Raw genomic sequence first — 24,301 nt, 5'->3', positions numbered from 1 at the left:
ACATGGCGGTGGCGTTGTCCGTGAAAACCTGCACTACACTCCCCCAGACAGAGGGGAGGAATGCTTTCAGTGCAAGCCGGATCGCCCGCAGCTTCAGAAGGTTGATGTGGAGCCGGGACTCCGCCGGAGACCAGAGGCCTCTGATCTCCGCCTCTCCCATGTTGGCCTCACAGCCCAGGAGGGACGCATCGGTCACAACTACGTGCTCCGGTTGGGGTAGGGAGAGGGATCTGCCGCTGACCCAATCGCAGTCCGTGAGCCACCACTGCAACTGTCTTGCAGTGCCCTCTGAGATCAAGACGTGGTTGGACAAGTTGCCCTGATGATGGGCCCACTGAAACTTCAGGTCCCACTACAGAGCCCACATCCGCCACCTGGTGTGATGCACCAGAAGGATGCAGGAGGCCATCAGCCCCAGAAGCCGCAGCGTCAACCGGACCGAGACGCGGGATAAAGGCTGAAAGATTGGAATCAGAGCCTGAATAATCCGAACCCGCTGTTCGGGAGGATAAATCCGAAACTGCGCCGAGTCTAGAACCGCTCCGATGAAGAGGAGCTTCTGAGAGTGACATAGGTGTGACTTCAGCACATTAATGGAGAACCCCAGCAGGTGCAGAAGGTCGGCCGTAGTCTGGAGGTGGCTGACGACTGTCTGGGGCGAGCCCACCTTCAACAACCAGTCGTCGAGGTAGGGGAAGACAAACCCCTAACCTGCGCAGATGAGCTGCGACCACCGCCATCACTTTCGTGAACACCCGTGGGGCGCTGGTAAGGCCGAAGGGGAGCATGGTAAACTGAAAGTGCTCGTGGCCTACCATGAACCGCAGGTAACGCCGGTGGGCCGGCAGGATGAGGATGTGAAAATAAGCGTCCAACCAGTCTCCCGGGTGCAGGGCAGCTAAGACCTGAGCCAGAGTCAGCATCATGAACTTCTCCTTTCCGAGGAAGCCGTTGACGTTCCGCAGGTCCAAGATAGGGCGTAGGCCCCCTTTGCCCTTCTTGGGAACCAGAAAGTAGTGGGAGTAACAACCACACCCTACTTCTGGCCCAGGAACGCGCTCGATGGCCCCCTTGGCCAAGAAGGCCGATACTTGCTCTTGCAGAAGTTGCAAGTGATCCCCCGACACGCGGTGGTACTACGGTGGCATGGCTGGAAGGGTCGCCTCGAAGGGGAGGGAGTAACCCCTTTGGACGATTTGCAGCACCCACCTGTCCGATGTGATGGTGCGCCAGTGGAGGAGGTGATGGCGAACCCTGCCCCCCACTGGCGTCAAATGGGCCTGAAATCTCGGACTAGGAGGGCTTTAAGGAGGATGCTGCGGGGGTGTATGTGGACTGGCCTCGCCCTTGTCCCTGGGCACCGCCACAGCGGTTTCCACGTCCGCCACCGCGCTGGATGTTAGTCTGCGACCCGTGGCTGGCAGGACGTATGGGGGCGCCTATTCCTTGGCCACGAAAGAAGCGAAAGGCAGCAGGTTGCTGGCGCGGGCCGACAGGCCCAAGGACTTGGCCGTAGCCCTGGAGTCCTTAAAGCGCTCAAGCGCACTGTCTGCCTGGTTGCCAAAAAGGCGTCGGCCATCAAACAGCATGTCCATAAGGGTGTTCTGAACATCAGCCGAAAAGTTGGCGGACCTCAGCCAGGCGTGGCGTCGAACCACCACCGTCTTTGCAATCGCCCTGCCTAGCGAGTTAGTTGTATCCAGCCCACATCGGATGGAATACCGTGCCGCATCTTGATCCTCCGCAAGGGCTCGGGCGAGTTTAGTCCGGGCCTCCTCCGGACATTGTGGCAGCACGTCCGCAACAGTGTCCCACAGAGAGTGGGTTTAACGGCCCAAAAGGCACGCGGTGTTAATTGACCGCAACCCCAAACTCAGTGAGGAGAACATCCGTTTACCATACTGTTCGTACCTTTTGTATTCCCAATCAGGCGGGGCTGTCGGGAATGGGGTCTGGGAGTTAGAGGCCTGGATGAGCAGGCTCTCAGGGTGGGGTGGGGTGGGGTGGGTGGACAGGAAGCAAGGGTCGCCAGTGCCGGGCGGCGGCATCTGGCCACGTTCCTATCTACAGGGGGACCTGTAGCGGGCCTGGACCAAGTGCCCAAAAGAACGCCAGTCAAGGCCTCATTAAACGGCAGCAGAGGCTTAAGGACCTCAGTGAGGAGGTTAGTCCTCAGGCCGCGAAGGGGAGCTCAAGAGCCAAGGCCTTGGCCGCCCGCGCCAACACGACACTATAGGCAGCCCCCTCCTCCGTAGCCACGGTAGGAGGGGAGACAAATCCAGTGTCTGGCGAAGTGTCCAAACCACTGGCTGCCCCTAGCTCACCTGCCCAGTCCTGAGACCCCTCCCAATCCGCCTTGTCTCCCATCTCCTCGTACTCAGGTTCAAATGATGGGGCCGGATCATAGAAGAAATGTCCTTCTCTCTACGCCGAATGCGGTGTCGATCGACGCCGCTCCGATGTCGGAACTGGATCGAGGGGGGGGAGGGGGGGGTAGAGGATCGAGAACGTCATCGGGGGCGACACCCTAAAGGTCAACGCCGGCGGGGTCGTAAGGTCGACCAGCGGAGACCGGGATCTGGAACCGGATCCAGTGGGGCCCAGCGGCGTCGGGAATGAAGTCGACGACAGCGCCGGGGCAGAAGCACCCGACGGCGCCAGGGCAGAAGCACCCGGCCCGCTTGGGCTCACAGCCGGGACCGCGGGGCCCGAAGGCGCCACGGAACCCAACAGAGGAGTGAGCGACCTCATGGCCATGAGGAAGGCATCGATCTCCTCCGGTGTCGCGTTCTGCCCAGGGACCGGCGGGTATGGGGCTGGCCACGACGCCTGCGGCTCCGGCAGAGCCGCGTGGGCGGTGTCGCCTGAACCCCCGGCCGCGTCGGGGGGAGTCAGAAGAGCGGTGTCGCCTCTTTGACTTATTGTGCCTCTTACCTGAGGACTTGGAGCCCGACGAGTGGTGTAGACTCGCCGAGCTGTAATAACTCCTTCCGGACCGGGACATCGAGCGGCGCGGGCCGACTGCCGGAGCTCGAGGTGCTTACGGGACCGCTCCCGTCTAGCCTTCGACGTCAAGGCCTGGCAGTCGGGGCACGACTTGTCATCGTGGTCGGGCCCCAGGCAATGCAGGCACCGGCGATGGGGGTCAGTAACCGACATCAGTTGGTTGCAGTCGGCACAGGGTTTGAATCCGGGCATCCCTACCGGCACCGATTGAGTCATTCGACTCAAAAAACAGATCAAAAAGATCTAAAGGTTAGTCAAAAATTGACTAAGGGTACCACTTTTTCCGGATCGGCGCTTGCTGGCACGGAAAAAAGAAGAACTGATGTCAGCGCGCGAGGGCGGCATCTAAGTACTCCGGCGACGTCCTCACGGCGCCAACGATGGACATGGAGCCGCAGACGACGCCTACCGATGTGCAGGGGTACTACTACGCAAAAATTTCCGGATCCAGACTGATGCCTAGGATTATTCTAACGATTCAGAAAAGGGGGTGGTGATGAACAGAGTGTCTGAATTAAGCAGACCACTCTTACCCAGTCCAAAGATCAGGGCTTGATCCATCACCGTTATTTATCTCACTACACCATCCCAGCTCAGAACCTGGCTATATGCAAATCAGTCTGTCCCTGGCCCAGTGCATCATGGGAACAGGGCAGACTAAACTACCAAGCCAATTCTTCACCAGAAAGGAGACAAGCTACCGGGGACCGGTTTCTGGCATTTCAGCCGTCTTCGGCCCGGCTTGCTTGAATCCTGATGGTGCAGTGAGAAAGGGACTCATGTCTGAGTATACCCTGCCACACCTATAGTGGGCAAAAACGATTCAGAAAAGGGGGTGGTGATGAACAGAGTGTCTGAATTAAGCAGACCACTCTTACCCAGTCCAAAGATCAGGGCTTGATCCATCACCGTTATTTATCTCACTGCACCATCCCAGCTCAGAACCTGGCTATATGCAAATCAGTCTGTCCCTGGCCCAGTGTATCATGGGAACAGGGCAGACTAAACTACCAAGCCAATTCTTCACCAGAAAGGAGACAAGCTACCGATTATTCTAAGGTAAGGAATCTAATATTAACCTGTTTCTTTCAGATACAAAATTACTTCTTCCACAGGTGATGGACTGGCTGTCACACTTGACCAAAAAAGCATGGAACTGCTTTAAATTGTCTGAGCAACACTGCAAGCAGGTCAACCTTAAATCACACTCAAAGCAATAAGGCAACCCTAGGCCACCAGAACCCCCATTCAAAGCAGCAGTACCAACCCAAACCCAGCTACGATGCTGACTTATTCACAGCTAACTATTGACCTCGTTAGATATTACTTTTTTCATTTTTACTAACCCCTGGCACTTGGCATAATGAAGCACAAGTTTTCAAGTTTATTTTTTATTTTTATTTAATCAGCATTTAGATCTCAGCTCACAAAGTGCTGTTTAGGTTAAAAAATAATTATAAAAAACACAGAAATTGCTTGCTCCCCCACTAACTGAGGGTTGCCTCTGCCCTCAGTGAGCCGTGTGACTGCACCCGGGGTCACTGTGACAAGATGCTTATGTTCTCTGGCTGAGCCTTGCGTATCCCCTACTCCACTGCTCCTGGTAGGTGTCCAGCACAGATATCTGCTGTCCACCCACAGCCCCTTCTGAGACCTGCCAATTTGACAGATGGGTCAAAACTGTCCCTCATTCACAGCCTGGCTCCTGTGCAGGGAGCTTCATAACTGATCTCCTGGAGATATCCCAGGCCTGGGTGAATGATTTTAAGTTTGAACCCTGTGCAGGGAGAGAACAGATTTGAGGTTTGCGCCGGCCAGGAGCAGGTCGTGAGATTGTGAAAGCGGGTAGGGAGAGGGTCGGGTGCCCCAGGCACATACCTGTCCAGCACTTCACACAGGGCATTACCCTGACCCCCTTCATTAATGGATGTGTGACCAGTGCCCGGCGGTGCCTGGGACCAGAGGTGAAAAGGTGACCCCTAACACACCCCGAGAGAAAGAGAGAGAGTCCAATGAATGCTGCTTTAGTTTGACCACAATGTAGCCAAACTGCAGAATGGCTGCTATAAAGTGATTTAGAGACTTTTGCGTTCTATAGCCCCAAAAAAGCATTTTAAAGTCAAACAAAATAATGGAGACGTTGTCCGTTGTGGTGTAATCAGTAGGCAGACATCTAGTGTTGCATACATCGCAACAGTCAGGTGTGAAGGGTGTTGATTGGATTGTTTCCATGACAAAGGCAATGGGTATTTGACACTAGTCCCATGGCCACAGTGTATAGTCATTTCCCCAGCCTGGCTGTATGAGAAGAGGCGCTGCTGTTCAGATTGAGCCTCGTCGTCGGTAGACCGTATTCCCCACTTGCATTGCCTCCTCTGCCCGGGACTGCCAGGCAGGAATTCTCTTCCGGCCGAGAGTTACTTCCGGCCCAGTATGCCATCCCTCCAGTATGCCAATGAGTACTAATGACCCGGCACATCTGGTCTAGAGAACGTTTCCTCCTTAACCTCTTTGTAAAAAGCCTTTAGGTAGACCTTTCTTCACATCGTTTCTCAGTCGCAAACATATCACTGAAACCATCCCCAGCGAAGGCCCTTGCAGGTTAATAAATATTATTGCTTTTTGGGGCGTATCGTACTGTACAGAGTTAAGTCCAACAAGATTGTTATTGCTCAATTTAGTAGTTAATCCTAAAATGGAATTTCGTATTTTCAGCTGTATATCACATTAGGAAATACTTCCTTCCAATGCTTCCATTTTTAGCTCTAACACTTGAAAAGCTGCATTACCTGTGCAGCATATCGGCACCCAAGCCTATGGTCCTCTGTTTTCAGAAAGAGACTGGCATTTAGAAAATGAAAACATTACAATCTGCTACTTAAAATGTCAAATGAACGCATTTTAGCCACAACTGCATTTCGCTTAATTTAAAGCGATGATTGACCAGGGATTTATTTCAAAACCATGGCATACGAGTTATTCCAGGATTAATGCATACTTTATTGTGCAGTATGTATATATGTGTATGTAGTATGTATGTGTGTCTGTAAATGTATGTATGTGTGTATGTATTTGTGGAATCAGTGCTGGTCGCCACATGCTGGATTTTCAGGAAGTCCACCATTAACTTGGCAGGGTTTCCGAGGCAACACCGCCCTGTCTCCTTTTGGCGCCGCTCACCTGGACTGGATCTTCTGTGCCTTATTTCCGATCTCACGTCTCGTCATTTCTTCTCCTCTCCCTGCCCTCCCACACACTTTTTTTTACTTGAATAAGCGCAGCGCCATCTTCACGAACACCGCGCTATGCAATGCAACAGGTGTTGCTTTTGGTATTGTAAATAACAATGCCTTTTAATTTTTTTAAAGGCATTGCCATTTACAATAACAATAGCTCAAAATAATGTCATTTCGAGACCTATTTCATTGTTAATGCCTGTCTATAACTGTTAGCATTTACTTTGTACCGTAGACTTCAATGTATGTTGCAATAGACTCTCATGAAGACTATTTATAAAGATGCTTTATGTATCGGGGTAAACAAAGAGATATTTATCAATCTGTTATATATAATTGTGAAACAAAAAATGGCAATAAACAGTCGAAACAAAAAAAAAAAGAAAAGGATGGGGAAGCCCAGAGTAGCAAACAAGCCAATCCTGGGAACAAAGCGCCCAGCACCATTTATACCCTCGGCTGACCAAACTATGGATGCACTACAACATCTGGAAACCACTCTTGCTAAGCACGCATAGCAAGTCAATAAGGTCCTTAATTCCACACTAGAAACAAAAATGGCATTGGAATAAAAAAATAACACTGTCTCTTTGAATGCAAACTTACTGAGGGCAGATCCTTGCAAAGTAGCAGACCGAGCAGACAAGACTGAATCCATGCTGACCTCCATGCGCCCCAGGGTGCACAAATTACAAGCTAGCCTGACAACTATAAAGGAGGAGGTGGAGGTCTCTTTGCATCGCATTGTGGAGGACACAGAGGGCGATCCCTGAGCAATAAAATCCATTTCCTGGGCTTCCCAGAATGCTCAGAGCACCCAAGTGCCAAGCTCTTCATTGAGGACTGACTGGTGTCTATCATACTGGAGAACACGGTCCCAAAGCTGTTCTCCATGGATAGTGTGCACCACATCCATGGTAGGCCGATCATCGCTCGATTCCTTAATTATTGAGACCGCAATCTCACCCTGCAGCCTTTCTGTACCAAGAGAACCTGGTGTAGTGAGAACATAGAAATAACGCCATACCCGAACTTCACAGCTGAGGTGCAACGGCTTAGGGGCTCCTACACGAAAGTGAAACACTGGCTCCGGGAGCTGCAGCTACGCTACTCGCTGTTGTACCCTGCGAAGCTCAGAGTAACGGATGCAGAGACGTCCCATCTCTTCTCGACACCCAAGGATGTATGGACCTGCCTCCGCGCAAAAGGAATGACCCACACCAGTAAGGACAACCATAGGGAAAGAGACTGGATAATCCCGCGCCCTAAATGTAGGAAATGCCGCAGTAAGCAAGTACGACCCACTCAGTACCAGGTGGCCACAGAGCAAGCATGGGCCTTGGAGATGGTCTCCCAGAACAGCACGAACCCTTCAGCCTACTGTCCTCCGAACATGCATCAGATGCTGGCTCAGACACAACAGACTCTGGTGCAACCACCACAGACAGTATCCAAGGCCCGAAAATCACCAGAGATCAGTCGATGACTTAATGTGACTGCCTCACTGCTGCCCTGTAGCGGCCACTGTCCTCAAGCGAAAGTGATTCCATCTCACAGCAGGACAGGGACTTAGGCCTGCAGTGCCAGGTCAGAGGCTTTGATCTCCGGGATGGGACCAGCCTGATGAGATCATGCCCTGCTGCAATAAAACATCCCACGTGAGCTTCAATGAGGACTGGTTTCTTTTTTATTCTTCGTTTAATTAGTAGTTGTTTATATGCTGGGGAATTCTGGACTGGGAGGTACGAGTCCTCCGACCTGGAAGGGGGTGGAGGGGAATGGGGAGTGGACAGCTACCTAGACTTAGTGCTTTTACTGTGCTAACTAGAGGTATGTTAGAGCCAAATGGTGGGTTGGTGGTACACAAATACACATTTACATGGCATCACTCATATTGCAGGATGGCTCATGCTACAGCGCAATGCTACATACATGGAATCATACAGGGAATCAACCTCACAACTGTGACTCCTATTACTCACCCGCATAACGGCATCCACCACTGGTAGTAATACCCCGCAATATAATATTCTAACATGGAACGTGTGCGGCATGGCCCCCCCGCCAAGGAATACTGCGTTTAAGCACATCTAAAAAAACACCACACGCATGGCACCATGCTACAGGAAACTCACCTTGCACTAACGGAGTTGCATAAAGTCTGCACAAAGTGGAGGGGACAACTGTACAGCACATCCGGATTGGCGCTCGCCTGTAGGGTGCTCATTTGGATAGCACCAGGAGTCCCATACGTGGTACACAATCACAGAGAGGACACAGGGCAATACGGGATAGTGGAAGGGCACCTTGACGGGCCCCCCGCACACGAGTGGCAATCTACACACCTAACTCTGACCAGCCGGGATTCTTAGACACACTCACTCCTGCACTCTTTCGGGACCCACACCAGCCAGGACTATGGGGAGGGAATTTCAACTGTGTGCCGAAGGGGAGTGTTGACCAGACTGTCCCCCCTCTGCATAGTGCTGCATGTGTCCGCATCACACAACACTTGCATAACTGGCTCACTCCCCGCTGACTGCACGATGCATGGCAGTTTCTGCACCCGTTAGACTGTGAATACTTGTTTTATTTCCCAGTCCACAACATACATACCAGAATAGACTTCTTCCTTTGTACAGACTGCCTGGGGATGCAGATGTCCTGGGCGGAATACCTAGCGCGCACTCTATGAGATCACGCCTCCTGTAACTCACCCTGAGATAGAGCAAGCCATGTCCCGCGATACCTCCCGTGAGGTTACAGATGGACACACTGCTTGATCCCCCATTTCAGGAAGACCAGATGCGTTGCATCTTAGACTGCTGTGAGTACATCAAAAGTTCTACCCAGTCCCGGGCATTAGAATGAAACACACACAAGGTTGTTGTGTGGGGTCATTGCCTAGCAGCCTCCTGGGGAGTATGCAGTCTCCTGTAAGAAGAACTGTTAGCCTTTGAGTGAGAATTACAGCACCTGGAGTTAGGGATGACCGAGCGGACAGCAGTGGCCGAGCAGCTATGGCAGGTGTGCCAGCAGGATGCAAGAGGCTAACAATCCCAGCAGTCTTGGGAGCGGAGATGCAGAACTGAGGCTTAAACATCTGGTTCATAGCTCCGATGTCCTGGACACACTACTCTGGGGGAAAGGTACAAAACCATACCATGTCCAGAATTGCTCAGATAAAAGTGTCTGTGAAGGAGTCAGGTGTGACTTTGGCACATTGATAGTGAACCCCAATGATTTGAGTTGCCTGCCTGCCTAAAGTGAGCCCACATTCAATAGTCAATTGTCGAAGTATTGAAAGACTGGTACCTTCAAGCTCTGAAGGTGTACAGTAACTACTGCATTACTTTTGTAAACACCCGAGGGGCAATGATGAGGCCAAAATGGAATACTGCAAACAGATAATGTCCCTGGCAATTGTGAACTGCAGGTAGTGCCTGTGGACCTCAGAACAGGGGAAGGTTCAACTCCACCATCTAGTCTCTGCGTTCTAGGGCAGACAAGGCCTTGGCTAGAGTAAGAATTTTGAATTTTGTCCTTCTACCGGCATTCAGAGGGTGGAGTTCTAAAACAGGACGAAGGCCTCCATCCTTCTTAGGGACCAGACAGTAGATGAAGTAACACCCAGCTCCTACGTCTGATATTAAGGACCTCTCTATGGCCCTTTGGCCAATAGAGCCTGCACTTAGTGCTGCAAGATGGAGAGTTGGTTCTTTGTCAGCTATCCTGGCGGCAGTGTGGTGGGATAAAACTAAGTGGAGTGGGTAGCCCCAATGGATAATTTTCAGGCGCCACTTGTCAGGTGGTCATGGGTTGCCATACTTGGAGAAAATATTGGATCCTGCCTCTGATTGTGTAGCAGTGTGCCAGAAAGAGTGCACTAAAGTGAAAATTTGGGAAAAAAAAGACTTGCCAAAAAATGAAGAGTAGCTCAGGATCCTCGTCTGAAGGATCAGTAAGAAAGGAACTGGTGTCAGTGTGCATGGGTGGCATTTATATATATGCCTTTGTCTGTCACTTTTGAATGACTTTGGCGCAGAGATGCACAATGCCACCTACCATCGCACAGGAGTACTGCTTCAACATTTCTGGATCCAGTAGGACGCCTGAGGAATATTTATAAGGTGAGGAACCTGGAGTTAGAAGCATCCATCAGAACTTCTGGTTAGGGGTTTCCATGCTATTAGACATTCATTCTGAAAATGGATCCTGCAAATGAGTTTTAAGGCTGGTAGCAATCAAATATTAACATTTTTTAGTTAGGCACACAAATATCTGGCGAGCAAGTATTAAGCTTTAGATTCAATGTTGAGCCGAACTGGACATTTTTAAACTAGAGCTTCTTTACGCTTCGATTCTTAAAGTATTGGTCTTTGTCTTAACTAACAACGCCTGGATCTTCCATATCTCTGGGCTGGTCATTGAGAAACCGATGTTCAGAGGGAGTAAGATGCAGTAAAAAGGTGGTTTCTCTCATGCTGTCACAAGGATCACAAGCAAAGCCTCATTAAATCCAAAGAGTGGCATTGTCTGCTGGTCGTAGTAAAATGTTGTCTCTCATTCCGCCACATTGGGCACAAACAAAGCCTAATTAAATGCCAAGAGTGGTGTGGTATGTTGGCTTATAAGGCCAAACTTTCTTAGTCTTTGTTTTCAGATTGATACACAAAAACTGCATGTCAAGGTCTTCTGCTGCTGTTTTTGATATGAGAAATTCTTGTAAAGCCTGGGAATGCCCAGGCGAATCTTAGCGCTGCAACTGTAATGGATCATCAGATGAAAAGCCCATAATCATTTTCCAAACAGCCACATTTTTAAATCTTACCTAAAGTGAAGGAGACTGATCGTGGATATAAAGTTTAGAGGTAGGCTGTTCCATAATTTGGTAGTGCAAACAATAAAACGTCTGCCGCTCCAGGAGGGACACTTAAATATAGGAATTCTGACATTTTGGGCAGAGGTGGATCGGCGCATCCTAGTGGAAATATACCATTAAATGGTAAGCTTAAAATAGTCTGGGCCCATATCGTGAAGTGCCTTGTAGATTATGCAAAGGGCCTTAAAGGCAATGAGCTTCCCGATTAATAGCCAGTGTAACTTAAGCAGGGCTTGTGATACCGACTGAAACTTGGGGATCCCTAAGAGCAAGCGGACTGCTGCATTCTGCTGAGTATGAAGTTTGTTATTATTATAAAAAAAATTTTTATAGAGCGCGTAGTCACCCGGGGGTATCCCAGCGCTAAGAACCCTAACTCTACAGGTCAGTGGGCCAAGAAAGGGAGGGGAGAAGGGAGAGGGGAGGGGGGAAGGGAGAGGGGAGGGGGGAAACTGGAGTTCGGGGTTCCAGAGGCGCAAGTTTCTTTTAGGGAAAAAGGTGGGTTTTCAACCGCTTCCTGAAGCGTAAATAATGTGGTTCGATTCTCAGGTCGCGGGGGAGTGCGTTCCAAAGGCGTGCGGTGTGAACTGAGAAACGTCTTCCACCTGAACGTGCCTTCCTAAATCTGGGAGTGATGATGAGATTCTCTTTGTCCGAACGGAGGGATCTGGAGGATTTATAGGGTTTGATAAATTTTCTGAGAATCGGGGGGCCGTGATTTTGTAGCAGTTTATGGGCTAGGCACAGGGCCTTAAATTTGACCCGCTCCCTTATTGGGAGCCAGTAAAGGAGTTTTAGTGCTGGTTTGGCCGAGGATCTGGCAGGAGTATTAGTAAGAATCCGGGCGGCGACGTTCTGAATTCTCTGAAGCTTGTTCATCGTTGCTTCGGGGGCGCCCAGGTAGATCACATTGCTATAATCAAGCCTAGAGAGTATCAGGCCTTGAATTAGCAGTTTTTGCGAATTAGGGGGCAAGAGGGGCAGGATCTTCCTCAGTGATTTCAAGAGCCCGAAGCACGTCCCGGCTACTTTTTTTGCCTGCGGGGTGAACGAAAGCTCTGTATCGAGCCACACGCCCAAGCTTTTTACTTCTTGTTTTGGGTCAGGGGGGGGGACCCAGACATCCTGGCCAGATGTTCGGGGAGAGAGTGAGTCCTTTCTGGCCAAGGAGGAGAACGTCAGTCTTTGCTCCGTTCAATTTCAAGGCTGAACTGTTCATCCAGCGTTGAACCTGCATAAGGCAGTTAAATAAATCTGCTGGTTGTTGGCTGGGGTGGGATAATGACACCACTAATTGTGTGTCGTCAGCATAGCGGACGACGCTCACTCCGAACGGGGTAATAACCTCCTCCAATGGGGACATGTAGATATTAAATAATGTTCAGCAATCGCTGCAGCATATTTAAATAAAAGGCATTGCAGTAATCAATTTTGGAAAGAACGAGATTCACAACTATATTCTTTTGAAGTTCAAAAAGAATACGTGAGAATTTTTCTTATTATCTATAAGGAATGGCATGAGTAAGAGATGGGCGAGTTAATATGATCTTCGAAAGTAAGTGTGTCAAACACAACACCTAGATTCCTTACCTTCTTAACAGGGGATTGGGAGAATTCCCAGCTCCTGTGGCCACCAAGAGGGGGACCACAAGGAGACGTTGTTCCTGAATAGGAGGAACTCGGTCTTACCAGAGTTTAGCTGCCCTTCATCCAGTTGCCTACTTCCAGCATACAGTTATGGAATCTCATGGCTGTATCGTAACGATCACTGCAAATCGAGACAACAATTTGAATGTCGACAGCATATGACACCAAAGAAAAAATGATGGCTCTAATCAGACCGGCCAATGGTGTAACATATTTTAAAAAGCGCCGTGCTCAAAGATGATTCCTGAGAAACCCCACAGGGGAGGGAAAAAGGATTAGAAACAAACTAATTCATGGAAACAAATAGTTCACTTCAAATAAAGAAGGATCCTAATAAAGTCAAAGTAGATCTCTTGATCCCAATATTATGGAGACAATCAAGCAGCAAATTGTGGTTGACCGTGTTGAATGCAGCCGACAGGTCTAGTAAATTAAGGGCTGCTTTGCCCCCTTATCCAAAATCGCCCTAGTTTCCTCAGTGAACACTCCTGAATCCAAACTGAGTGGAATCAAGAAAGGTGATTAGAATTTAAAAAGGAGGATAGTTCCTGGTTCAAAGCCTTCTCCTTATTTTTGGCAGACATCAGAAGATGAGAAATTGGAGGGTAGCTGCCAGGTTCCTGGGGATTGAGATTAGTTTTTTTTTTTTTATTAACGGAAGTGAAGAGGCAATTTTTCACTGTTTGGATAAATACCCCGATCTGAATATCTCACTGAAAATTCTAGCAAGCTGTATAGCTACGATTTCCGGCGCTAACAGTACAATTGTTGAGGGACAGGGATCGAGCGGTGAGTCAGGATTCACTGATTTAATTAATAGTTGTACCTGCTCAACTGTAAGAAGTAAATTCACTGAAAATTCCTGTACCGTAAGGAGGACTAAAATCGTCTCTCCACCTTGATTGATTTGCTTGTTTAAGGAAAATTCATTGCAAACCTCTTACTTTAGCTTGAAAAACATTTGCGAGTGTATTGAAAAAGGATTGATTGCTCGATGCAGTGTTTCTACTGGAGAAATTAGTGAGTTTATTAAGTGTCTGAAAAAGATTATTTGGAGAGTTTAGAGGATTGGATTTTTTTTTAGAAATATGTCGACTTTTCTGCCTGTATCGGGGGTTTTTTAGTCACTAATACATTATTTTTATTTGTCTCTTTCCATTTTGTCAATTTCCCTCTGTTTAAGTTCCCGTCTTCCACAGAGTTGTTTTTGAATTCTTAATTTGTTCATGAATCATGTGGCAGAAAGCTTACTTCTGCGGTTAACATTTGATTTTACAGAGGCAACTAGATCTACTGCAGAACCCAGCCAGTTGGAATAGTCCAACGTTGCTAAGCCCAATTCATTCACATCATCTTGCTGGGACCCAGTTAAAATCTGATTAAGCTGACCGCTTTCAATTTTATGCCATGCAGGTGTTGCTAGAGTTTGGCAGGAAACAATAATAGGGGGAAAGTTTACAAGGTATTGTTATTCCAACCAGGACAGCCTTTTGATCAGATCAGGTCATAAGTAGTGCGGCTGTGACAGTTAAAAGAGGATTGTTTGTAAAATCCCATCTAAAGTATGGCCTGCAAAATTTGTCCAGGCTAACACAACTTGGGCCAGGCCCAAACTGGACATGGTGTCCATTAATACTACTGTGTCTCTATCTTTCCTTAAGACAACAAAGTTGAGTCCTCTTCTGAAGGTGGCACACATAGCGCTGGGAAATCTTCTGGACATTTAATCAAGCCACGAACATGCTACAGGTCCAGCAAGCGCACTGCATCTCAGTCACAAGGAGCAAAGGAGCTTCTGTCTCCAGACGAACTTCACAATATATCTGTACAAATCAATGCAGAGAGGGACATCAGTAGCTAGAGCCAAGACTGCTCAAAACTGTGGACCGCTTCAGTCCATAATACTATCTTGGCCAAGGTAACAGATCATGGGAATGATATTCTCCTTCCCTCCATTATATTTAAAAGTGGTTCTGGAAACAGATGATTTTCCAGCACAAGTGTCAGCACAGATGCTAGTGGTGCCACCTGCAATGATGAGGCTGCCATCGCTGAAGCTTCAGACTCAGTTCAGAGCCCAAAAAGTGTGTGTAGTTACATCAGAGAATGAGGAAGAGAATGGCACATGAATAAATGCAGGGCATGCACATACATCGTGGCAGGAGGGACCATGTTTCTGAAACATAGTCCAATAAAAGTCTTTCAGCCGGGTAGAGAAACATTAAAATGGAGAGCGGTAACTGCAATCTCTGGAACTAAATAATCTGAGGATTTATGGTGGATTAGATGAAGGCATGGAACAGTCTATGGGATGGTGCTCCTTAGAGATGGAATTTGACTGGTCCCATCTTTGCTAGTGCTGTGTGCAACCACAGAGTGCATTCTCAAGCATCTTTCCATCATATATAAGCCAGGAACAGTTTGGCTGCTCAGTCGTGATCATATCAGCATTATTCCAGAAGCAAAAGCGACAGATATCAAAATCATGATCAAGACTCACGTATTATTAGCCGCGGTCATATGGTCAGTCCAAGACATTTGTATATCTAGTGCAAGGTTTGCAATCTGGGTACTCTGAAGGTTGCCAAATAAACTTTCAAGAACTTGTAAACATGGGTGTGAAAAAAATGGTGGAGCTGTGGATTGCAAGCATCTGTGGCATGGAGAAAAAAACAAACTAATATCATTGACAATGCCTTAATTGAAACGCAGTGTCTTTCGCAGGAACGGCTTTGTGGGTCTTTCGAAAGATGTTGCTGCAGCACTACTTGCTTGTAGTGACATCTAATGAGAAAAAAAATCTGATCCAGACTTTCCCAGGGCACAACTTCTATCAGAAAAATGTCCCAGAGGAAGATGCCATCATAATGGTGCATGATATCCAACTATGCTCACATAAAAGGTCATACATTTTACACAAATTCAACTATGTACAAACAGAAGTGTGCATGCGGCCCATTAAGGTACGTACAAATTTATGAATGTATGGTAATAAACAATGTAGAGCAAGTTATTCTACCCACCGGTATCCATGTGTAATTTTGCATGCAATCTAGTACTGTATAAGAGAATACTACACCAAACAGAGGAACCCCAATGACTCCATCCAACTACTTACAAATGTCAAATTTGAGTTTCCCCCATTGCAGTACACCTACAATTGCCTATTCAGCCGAATAAGAATTAGATCCAACTTACCGTTGGTCTGGTCGTAGTCGTGAATCTGTTGCAGGTAAGAAGGGCTTTAGGTCTGCTGTTAACTCATTCAGCTCCAGGGCAAACTGGGTGAAACCGTAGTACTTCTCATAATCTCTGGGCATGCAGTCTGTAAGGGGAAAAACAATGTGTTTTTTGTTGTTGTTACATTTTTATACATAACAAACTTGGCCCGAGGGCCTCAGAGTGCCTTACAAGAGTAGCATACATTACACATTTTTAGGCAAGGGGAGACATTGATTTGCTCAGAGAATCAAAGGTTGTAGAGCTGAGGCCAGGACTCGTACTTTATTCTTCAATTCCAAAGTCGGCAGCTCTAGCCACTAGACCCACATCTCTCTTATAGCACAGACTTCATGACTGTATTTACTAGAGACCATGTTACACACTTATAGCAATAAAGGACTAATGTTACCCCAAGCCAGGAATGCAGATTTAACCCCCCTCCATCCCACACTCACTTATATACTCACTTGGTTTCCAGATACACTTGGTGTTGGGTGCCTCACCGCAGTGGAGGCCTTCGCTCCAAGTTCCATGCAGCCTATGGATGACTGCACCCCGCTGATTGACCACAACGCCTTGGACTTCATTCACAGTGGAGCTCCAGTACCGCCCCTGGGGAGATAAGTAGACATTGCAGAATTATTAAACAAAACCTTTATGAGGGCAAAATGAATGACCAAAACAGACTTAAGGGATAAAGCAGTCGGGATGAAGGGCAGGAAGTCAGGAGTGTAAGAATGGAGATATCTGTGCTGGTTCTAACCACAGACGAGAGGTAAGCACAGGGAGTACATTTAAGTGAGAAGGCTTTGTACTGGTGCACAAGTTATTTACCTTCGGTAACGATATATCTGTAAGAAACAGTAGTTAGTGTTAGATTCCTTCCATGGGAATATCTACAGGCGTCAGACTGGATCCGGAAAGTTTTGCGTAGCAGTACCCCTGCGCGTCGGTAGGCGTCGTCTGCTGCTCCGCGTCCGTCGTCGGCGTCGTGGTCGCCGGGAAGACGTCTGAGTACTTAGACGCCTCCCTCGCGTGCTGACGTCAGTTCTTGTACATAGCTTTCCGCGCCAGGAACGCAGAGCCATGCCAGAGACCGACACTGGTGCCATAAAACCAGGGCCCTCAAAGGGAAATACCTTAACCCTAGATATCGGTCCGCAGAACAGGGAGGATGGGTGGGGCGGTAAGGAATCTAACACTAACTACTGTTTCTTACAGATATATCGTTACCGAAGGTAAGTAACTTGTGCATTTGAAAGAAACAGGTTAGTGTTAGATTCCTTACCTTAGAATAGATAGCCCAGCAATACCAACCCCGGTGGTGGGTCTGCGGACCAAGATCACACCAGAAAGTCCTGGAGAAAGGACCGGTCGAAAAAGCCATCTCTTCGGACTTGGCTGTCCACGCAGTAGTGTCTAGCAAACGTGTCCTGCAAGGGGACTCCCTGACCCATGGCAGTAGTAGCCGCCGTGGCCCGAGTGGAATGGGCCCTCAGCCCAACAGGGGGCTCCTTTTTAACCAAGGAGTAACAGACCTTCATTCACGACACGACCCACCGAAAGATGGTCCGTTTGTGCACGGCCTGTCCCTTCTTCGCGCCCACGTAAACAACAAAGAGTTGGTCACCCGGAATTGGCGTGTGCGATCAAGGTAGAAGGAGAGCGCATGTTTTGGGTCTAGACGGTGGAGCCTCTCTTCCTCTTTCGAGGGATGCGGAGGCGGAAAGAAGGTGGGCAAGGTGATGGACTACCCGATGTGAAAGGCCGTAACCACCTTGGGTAGGAAAGTAGGACGCGTTCTTAAAAAAACCTTGTCCGGATGGACAGAAAGGAAAGGAGGCTTAGAAGCTCACTCACTCTCCTGGCAGAGGTGATGGCAACCAAGAATGCTGTCTTGAGAGTCAGAAGACGAAGAGGGCAATTGTGAAGTGGCTCGAAAGGGGCACACATCAGATAGGTTAGAACAAGGTTCAAGTCCCACTGAAGCATCACGAAAGGAACAGGAGGAAACATGTGCGTGATGCCCTTCAAGTACCTATTCACAACAGGGGACTTGAAAAGAGAAGGCTGATCAGGAAGCCTGAAGAAGGCAGAAATGGCAGAGAGGTAGCCCTTAAAGAGAGCCCAGAGCAGAACCCTGCTGGGCAAGAGAAAGAAGGAAAAGGAGAACCTCTAAAAGGGGGGCAGAGAGAGGATTCACAGCCTTTGCTGTGCACCATGCCACAAATTTGTTCCACCTGCAGGTGTAATCCAAATTAGAGTCTACAAGCGGGTTTTTAGTGTACTGTCCAATGCTTCACCTGCGCAGGTCCGACTGGAGTTCGGCCAGCAATCCCAAGAACTGAAAAAAAAGTACGAGACCATTCAATTCTGGTATGATATTTGGATGAACAGGGAAACGGGGATCAACCAAGCCACATGGGAAGCAATGCAAAATAATCCCAACTCTCAGTACGCGAAGTATCTAAAACTATCCCTCGACACTACTGAACTTACATCCTTGTGGCAAACTAATCTACCGGTATCATCATTCAAGCTAGTGATTAAAAAGGCTGCAAACAGGCACTCGCTGATCAATGACAAGTCAATCCTCAGTCACCGAGCGCATGCCTGGATGATAATCCAATCGTACAAAGTGCTTAAACCTGCAGCCTATCTTGGGCTTTCCTTTTCCTCATATGTCAAAACGAAATACCTTAATTTAAGAATGGGTAATCTGCCGACAAACGCAGACAAACCGGATTGGAGGAAACCAGACACCAAGGAGTGTGATCTATGTGGCGATGCAAAAGGAATATGCTACTTACCAGTGTGCATCTGTTCTTGCCATAGAGGGCTGCAGAGTGGTACATTATGAATAGATCGCCATCTGGTGTTGGGCTCGGATGATTGCACTTGTTTTTCTCTTGGAGAGTCTTTTGTAGATTGGTGACTCCTCGTTTGGTTGCTAGTGCGCATGGGCATCGGCTCCATCCTTAGATTGTTTTGCCATAGTAGGGTTAGATGGAGTAGTATGATAGAATACAGATAGAAATGCCCATGTAAGTGTATCTAAATAAGATATTGTTGGAACAGACACAGGTTTCCGGGGAGGCTGGGAGGGCATGTACCACTCTGCAGCCCTCTATCCAAGAACAGATGCATACTGGTAAGTAGCATATTCCGTTCGAGGCATATGGGCTGCAGATGGTACATTATGAATAGACTATACAGCAGTTCTCTCCCTAGCGGTGGTCACCAGTGTCTGTTGCAACAGTCTGAAATAAAGTTCTTAATACAGCTTGTCCCACTCTTGCTTGTTGTGTTGTGTGCACATCTACACAATAGTGCTTTGTGAAGGTATGCGGTGTAACCCAGGTAGCTGCTTTGCATATGTCATCTAGTGGAATGTTTCCCAAGAATGCCATAGATGCTCCTAGTTTACGTGTAGAGTGAGCTCTAGGAGGAACAGTTAATGTCCTCTTTGCTTTTAAGTAGCATATTTGTATACATTTTACAATCCATCTGGCAATGCCTGCTTTAGAGATGGGATTGCCCTTATGTGTAGGAGAAAACGCCACAAATAGCTGTTATGTCTTTCTGAAAGTTTGTGTTCTTTCTATATAGTACAATATTGCCCTTCTGACATCCAATGTATGTAGGGCTCTTTCTGCTACCGTCTGTGGTTTTGGAAAGAAGACCGGTAGTTCCACTGACTGATTGATGTGGAATGCTGAAATTACTTTAGGCAAGAATTTTGGGTTTGTTCTAAGAACCACTTTGTTTTGGTGTAACTGCATGAATGGTTCTTGAATTGTAAACGCTTGCAATTCACTTACTCTTCTGAGTGAAGTGATGGCTATGAGGAAGGCCACCTTCCATGTGAGGAATTGTATTTCACACCTATGCATAGGTTCAAAGGGTGGTCCCATTAGTCTGGTAAGTACTATGTTGAGATTCCAGACTGGGGAAGGTGGCAGTCTTGGTGGAATGACTCTTCTGAGTCCTTCCATGAAAGCTTTAATTGCTGGTACTTTAAACAGGGAAAGATGTTGTCTGTTTTGTAGATACGCCGCTATAGCTGCGAGATGAACTCTGATAGAGGTATATGCTAAGTTACATTGCTGCAAGTGTAGTAAATAGCAAATAATCTGTTTAGTGGATGCGTCCAGAGGGTTGATGTGATTACTGTTACAGTACACAGCAAACCTTTTCCATTTTGCTGCATAGCATGCTCTGGTGGTAGGACGCCTTGCTTGTTTAATGATTTCCATACATTCTGGAGGTAAATCTAAATATCCAAACTGTATGACCTCAGGAGCCAGATCGCTAGGTTCAATTGTTTGGGATCTGGGTGCATTATTTCTCCATGGCTCGGTGTAAGGTGCATGGGTAATAATTTTAGCTTTTGATGTGGCACCTGTGAAAGTTGCAGTAGCGTGGTGAACCACGGCTGTCTTGCCCACGTGGGTGCTACTAGTATCATTGTCATTGAATGCTGTTGCAGTTTCCGAACCACTAATGGAATTAGTGGGAGAGGGGGAAAAGCGTAAGCAAATTTGTTGGACCAATTTATCCATAGTGCATTGCCCTGGGACCGGTGGTGTGGGTACCTGGATGCGAAGTTTTGGCATTTTGCGTTCTGATGAGTGGCAAACAGATCTATCTCTGGTTGCCCCAATCTTTGGATGAATGGTTGCAGTATCTGGTTGTGCAGCTCCCATTCGTGCACTTGTTCTGAATGTCTGCTTAGGATGTCTGCTATCTAATTTTCAACTCCTGGTAGGTGTTCTGCTAACAGATAGATCTTTTGAGGAATGGCCCATCTCCAAATGTCCTGTGCTAGTCAGGATAGTTGGAGAGAGTGTGTCCCCCCTGTTTTTGAATATAATACATTGCAGTCATGTTGTCTGTTCTGATCAGGACTGCCTTGTTGGTTATTTGCATTTGGAAACCTTTTAATGCTAGAAATACTGCTAGTAGTTCCAAGTAATTGATGTGCAGTCTTTTTTGCTGCACACTCCATTTTCCCTGTACTGTGTATTTGTCCATATGTGCTCCCCATCCGGTGAGCGATGCGTCCGCTGTCAGTATCACTTGTGGAATCGGTTCTAGGAACGACCGTCCCTTGGAAATGTTTGTTGTGTTCCACCACTTCAGAGAGCGATGCGTACGGTCGTCTACCAACACCAGATCTGTAATCTGACCTTGAGCCTGATTCCACTGTGTCGCTAGACAATCCTGTAGTGGACGCATTTGTAGTCTGGCATATGGTATTAGCAGTATGCAGGAGGACATCATGCCTAACAGCTGCATAAACACTCGTGCTGGTAGTGAGTGTTGTGGTTGAAATCTTTGTATCAGCGTGACCATTGTTTGTATCCTGATTGGATTGGGGTATGCTTTGGCTCTTTCCGTGTCTATAGTAGCCCCTAGGTATTGTTGAATCTTGTTTGGTTGTAGGTGGGATTTTTGTAGTTCACCGTAAACCCTAGGTGGTGCAGCAATTGAATGGTCTTCTGTGTGTTGTGAAGACATTCTTCTTGTGACTTGGCCTTTATTAGCCAATCGTCCAAGTAAGGGAAGAAATGTATTTGTTGTCTTCTTAGGTGTGCTGCAACCACTGCTAGGCATTTTGTGAACACCCTTGGTGCCGTTGTGACCCCAAACGGAAGGACTTTGAACTGATAATGTTGTCCTTCTACTACAAACCTTAGGTATCTCCTGTGGGCTTTGTGAATTGGGATGTGAAAGTAAGCGTCTTTTAGATCCAGTGTAGAAAGAAAGTCCCCTTTCTTCAGTAAAGGAAGTACTTGCTGGAGCGTGACCATGTGGAAATGTTCTGAGTTTATGTATGCATTGAGAGGTCTGAGGTCTAAGATTGGCCTTAGAGACCCGTCTTTTTTGGAGATTAGGAAGTATAGAGAGTATACTCCTTTCCCTTGTTGATGTTTTGGAACCTTCTCTATGGCATGCTTTTGTAACAGTGATAGTACTTCTTGTTTTAACAATGTCAGATGGTCTTGACTCATTGGACGCTGTCTGGGGGGGGATGTTTGGTGGGGTAGCTGCGAGTTCTAGGCAATAACCATGTTGGATAATTTGTCTCACCCACTTGTCTGATGTGATGTTTTCCCAGACAGGTAGGAACTGTGATAGACGTCCCCCGACCGGTGTTATGTGGTCTGGGGGAAGTTGTATTAAGTCACTGTTTTGGGGTTGGGGAGTTGCGGTTGTTATTATTTCCGCGACCTCTACCCTTGTTGTTGTTACCTCTGTAACTGCCTCTTGAATTACCTCTGGGTGATGTTGGTGTGAAAGAGGTAGATTGCTGACTTGTTCCTGTACCTTTTGAGCCCCCTCTATAGGTGGATCTACGAAAGGAACCTCTGTGTTGGCTGTTGTAATGCTCCCATTGACTTAGCCGTTTCTGTGTCCTTTTTCATCTTTTCTAAAGTCTCATCTGTACCTGAGCCGAAAAGTGTCTTTTGATCAAAAGGTTGGTTCAATAAAGATGTTTGTACTTCTTGTTTGAACCCGGAGACCCTAAGCCATGCATGTCTTCTTATCATGATACTGGTGTTGATGGATCTTGCTGCAGTGTCTGCCGCGTCCAAGGCGCACTTAATGGAAGTGTTAGTTATTATCTTTCCTTCCTGTATAAGCTGATCTGCTCTTTTCTGATGTTCCTTAGGAAGATGTGTGATGAGCTTTTCAAACTCATCATAATGCGCCCTATCATAGCGTGCAAGTAGCGGTTGTGTATTGGCTATGCGCCAGCTGTTTGCCGCTTGTGATGCTACTCTTTTGCCTGATGCATCAATTAACTTTGACTCCTTATCAGGTGGAGGGGCTTCTCCCGTAGATAATGAGTTCGCTCTTTTGCGAGCGTTTGTAACTACAAGCGAGTCCAGAGGTACCTGTCCCTTGATAAATATTGGGTCCTTTGGAGCTGCCTTATATTTTCTATCAATTCTTGGGTTTAACACCCTAGCCCTCACTGGGTCTTTGAATATGTCTGCTGTGTGACTGAGAAGACCCTTCAGCATAGGTAGAGTGCCTGATGTTCTTTGTGCAGTAGGTAGTGTTTCTAATAGGAAATCCTCTACTTGAGGTTCTGTATGTAGATCTACCTTATGATATTTTGCTGCCCTATTAATCAGCTGTACAAAACCTATGTTATCATCAGGTGGTGAAGGTTTTGAGGGATATAAATGTGGGTCGTTGTCATCATCTGACCCTGCATCATAATTCTCCCATGGGTCTTCCTCATCTGGGATAGTGTCATCATCCCCATGAGGTTCTCCCTCCCCTGTATCACTGTCTACATCTGTTTGAGGTGTAGATGGTCTTGGTGTAGAAGGTGGAGGAATAGTTGGCATAGTGTGAGGAATAGGAGAAGAGGGTGTGACTCTAGGCCGAGGAGAAGGAGGAGGAGTTGTATTTGTCCCCATTGTTCTCTTCTTAGTATGAAGAGCTTTGTCATCTAGCTGTTCATTCTTCCTCTTTTTTGGTGATTTTGTCACTACTTTGCCAGTTTGTGGATCGATAAACAAAGTCTTTTGTTTTGGATCTGTTTGCTGCTCCTGTGTCGGTACCGAAGTTTTTGGTTCCGAAAGGTGCCTTTGCTTCCGATCGAGGATGTGCTCGATTCAGATTTTTTCGGTGTCGAGTGAGTCTTCGACGTCGAAGCATGTTTCGGTTTCGACATGGAATGTTTCGATGCTGAGCTTTCCCCTGCATGAAACTTCGGTGTCAAAGTCGATGTCGACCGTTTCTCGGATCCGACATGGTGGGAGACCGAGAGTTTCGGTTTCTGTTTCGGTTTCGTTGCGGGGCCCGAAGGCGGGGCGTCGGAAACTTTTTTCAGCGGTTTGACCGGGCTCGAAGGCGGGGTCGTTACCACACGGGGTCGGTTTTTTGGTAAGGGGATGTCGTCACTCACGGTTTGTTGAACGTCGAATTCCTCGACATCCGACTCGTCCACTTCCGACCCAGACTGTTCTTCATGATCCTCTTCCTCTTCGAGGTGCTGGTCTTCGAACAGCTCCGGGATTGCCTCCGACTGCATTCTCGAAACCTCGTGTCTTCGAGCTCGACGGTTTCTAATTGTAGACTTGGAGGAGAATGCTGCGCAGGCTTCGCAGTCCCTGGATTCGTGTTCAGGTGATAGACAGAGGTTGCACACCTCGTGTAGGTCCTTGTGTGGGAACTTAGCACCACACGTTGGACATTTCTTAAATGGAGTCCTTTTCATGGACTCCGGGCTTGACCACGTCGAGAAAGGCCTCTCTTTCGTCGACGTAGACCAAAGTTTTTCTTTGAT

At 47.7% G+C, this 24,301-nt stretch overlaps 1 protein-coding gene across 3 annotated transcripts in view; it reads right to left on the bottom strand.

Moving 5' to 3' along the window:
• The window catches only part of OSBPL7 (oxysterol binding protein like 7), a 283,616-nt gene that overhangs the window by 39,194 nt on the left and 220,121 nt on the right, over window positions 1-24,301 (bottom strand). For all 3 annotated transcript variants that reach the window (XM_086924301.1, XM_086924303.1, XM_086924302.1), the window contains 2 exons: window positions 16,461-16,605; window positions 15,970-16,096 (listed from right to left, as the gene is read on the bottom strand). In XM_086924301.1, coding sequence (XP_086780427.1) covers window positions 15,970-16,096; window positions 16,461-16,605 — 272 coding nt within the window. The remainder of the gene's footprint in view (window positions 1-15,969; window positions 16,097-16,460; window positions 16,606-24,301) is intronic.

The sequence above is a fragment of the Lissotriton vulgaris genome, chromosome 5 (assembly GCF_964263255.1).
Source record: "Lissotriton vulgaris chromosome 5, aLisVul1.2, whole genome shotgun sequence".
Classification (NCBI taxonomy): domain Eukaryota; kingdom Metazoa; phylum Chordata; class Amphibia; order Caudata; family Salamandridae; genus Lissotriton; species Lissotriton vulgaris.
Note: the sequence above shows the minus strand (reverse complement) of the source record. Positions and strands in the feature narration are given on the sequence as shown.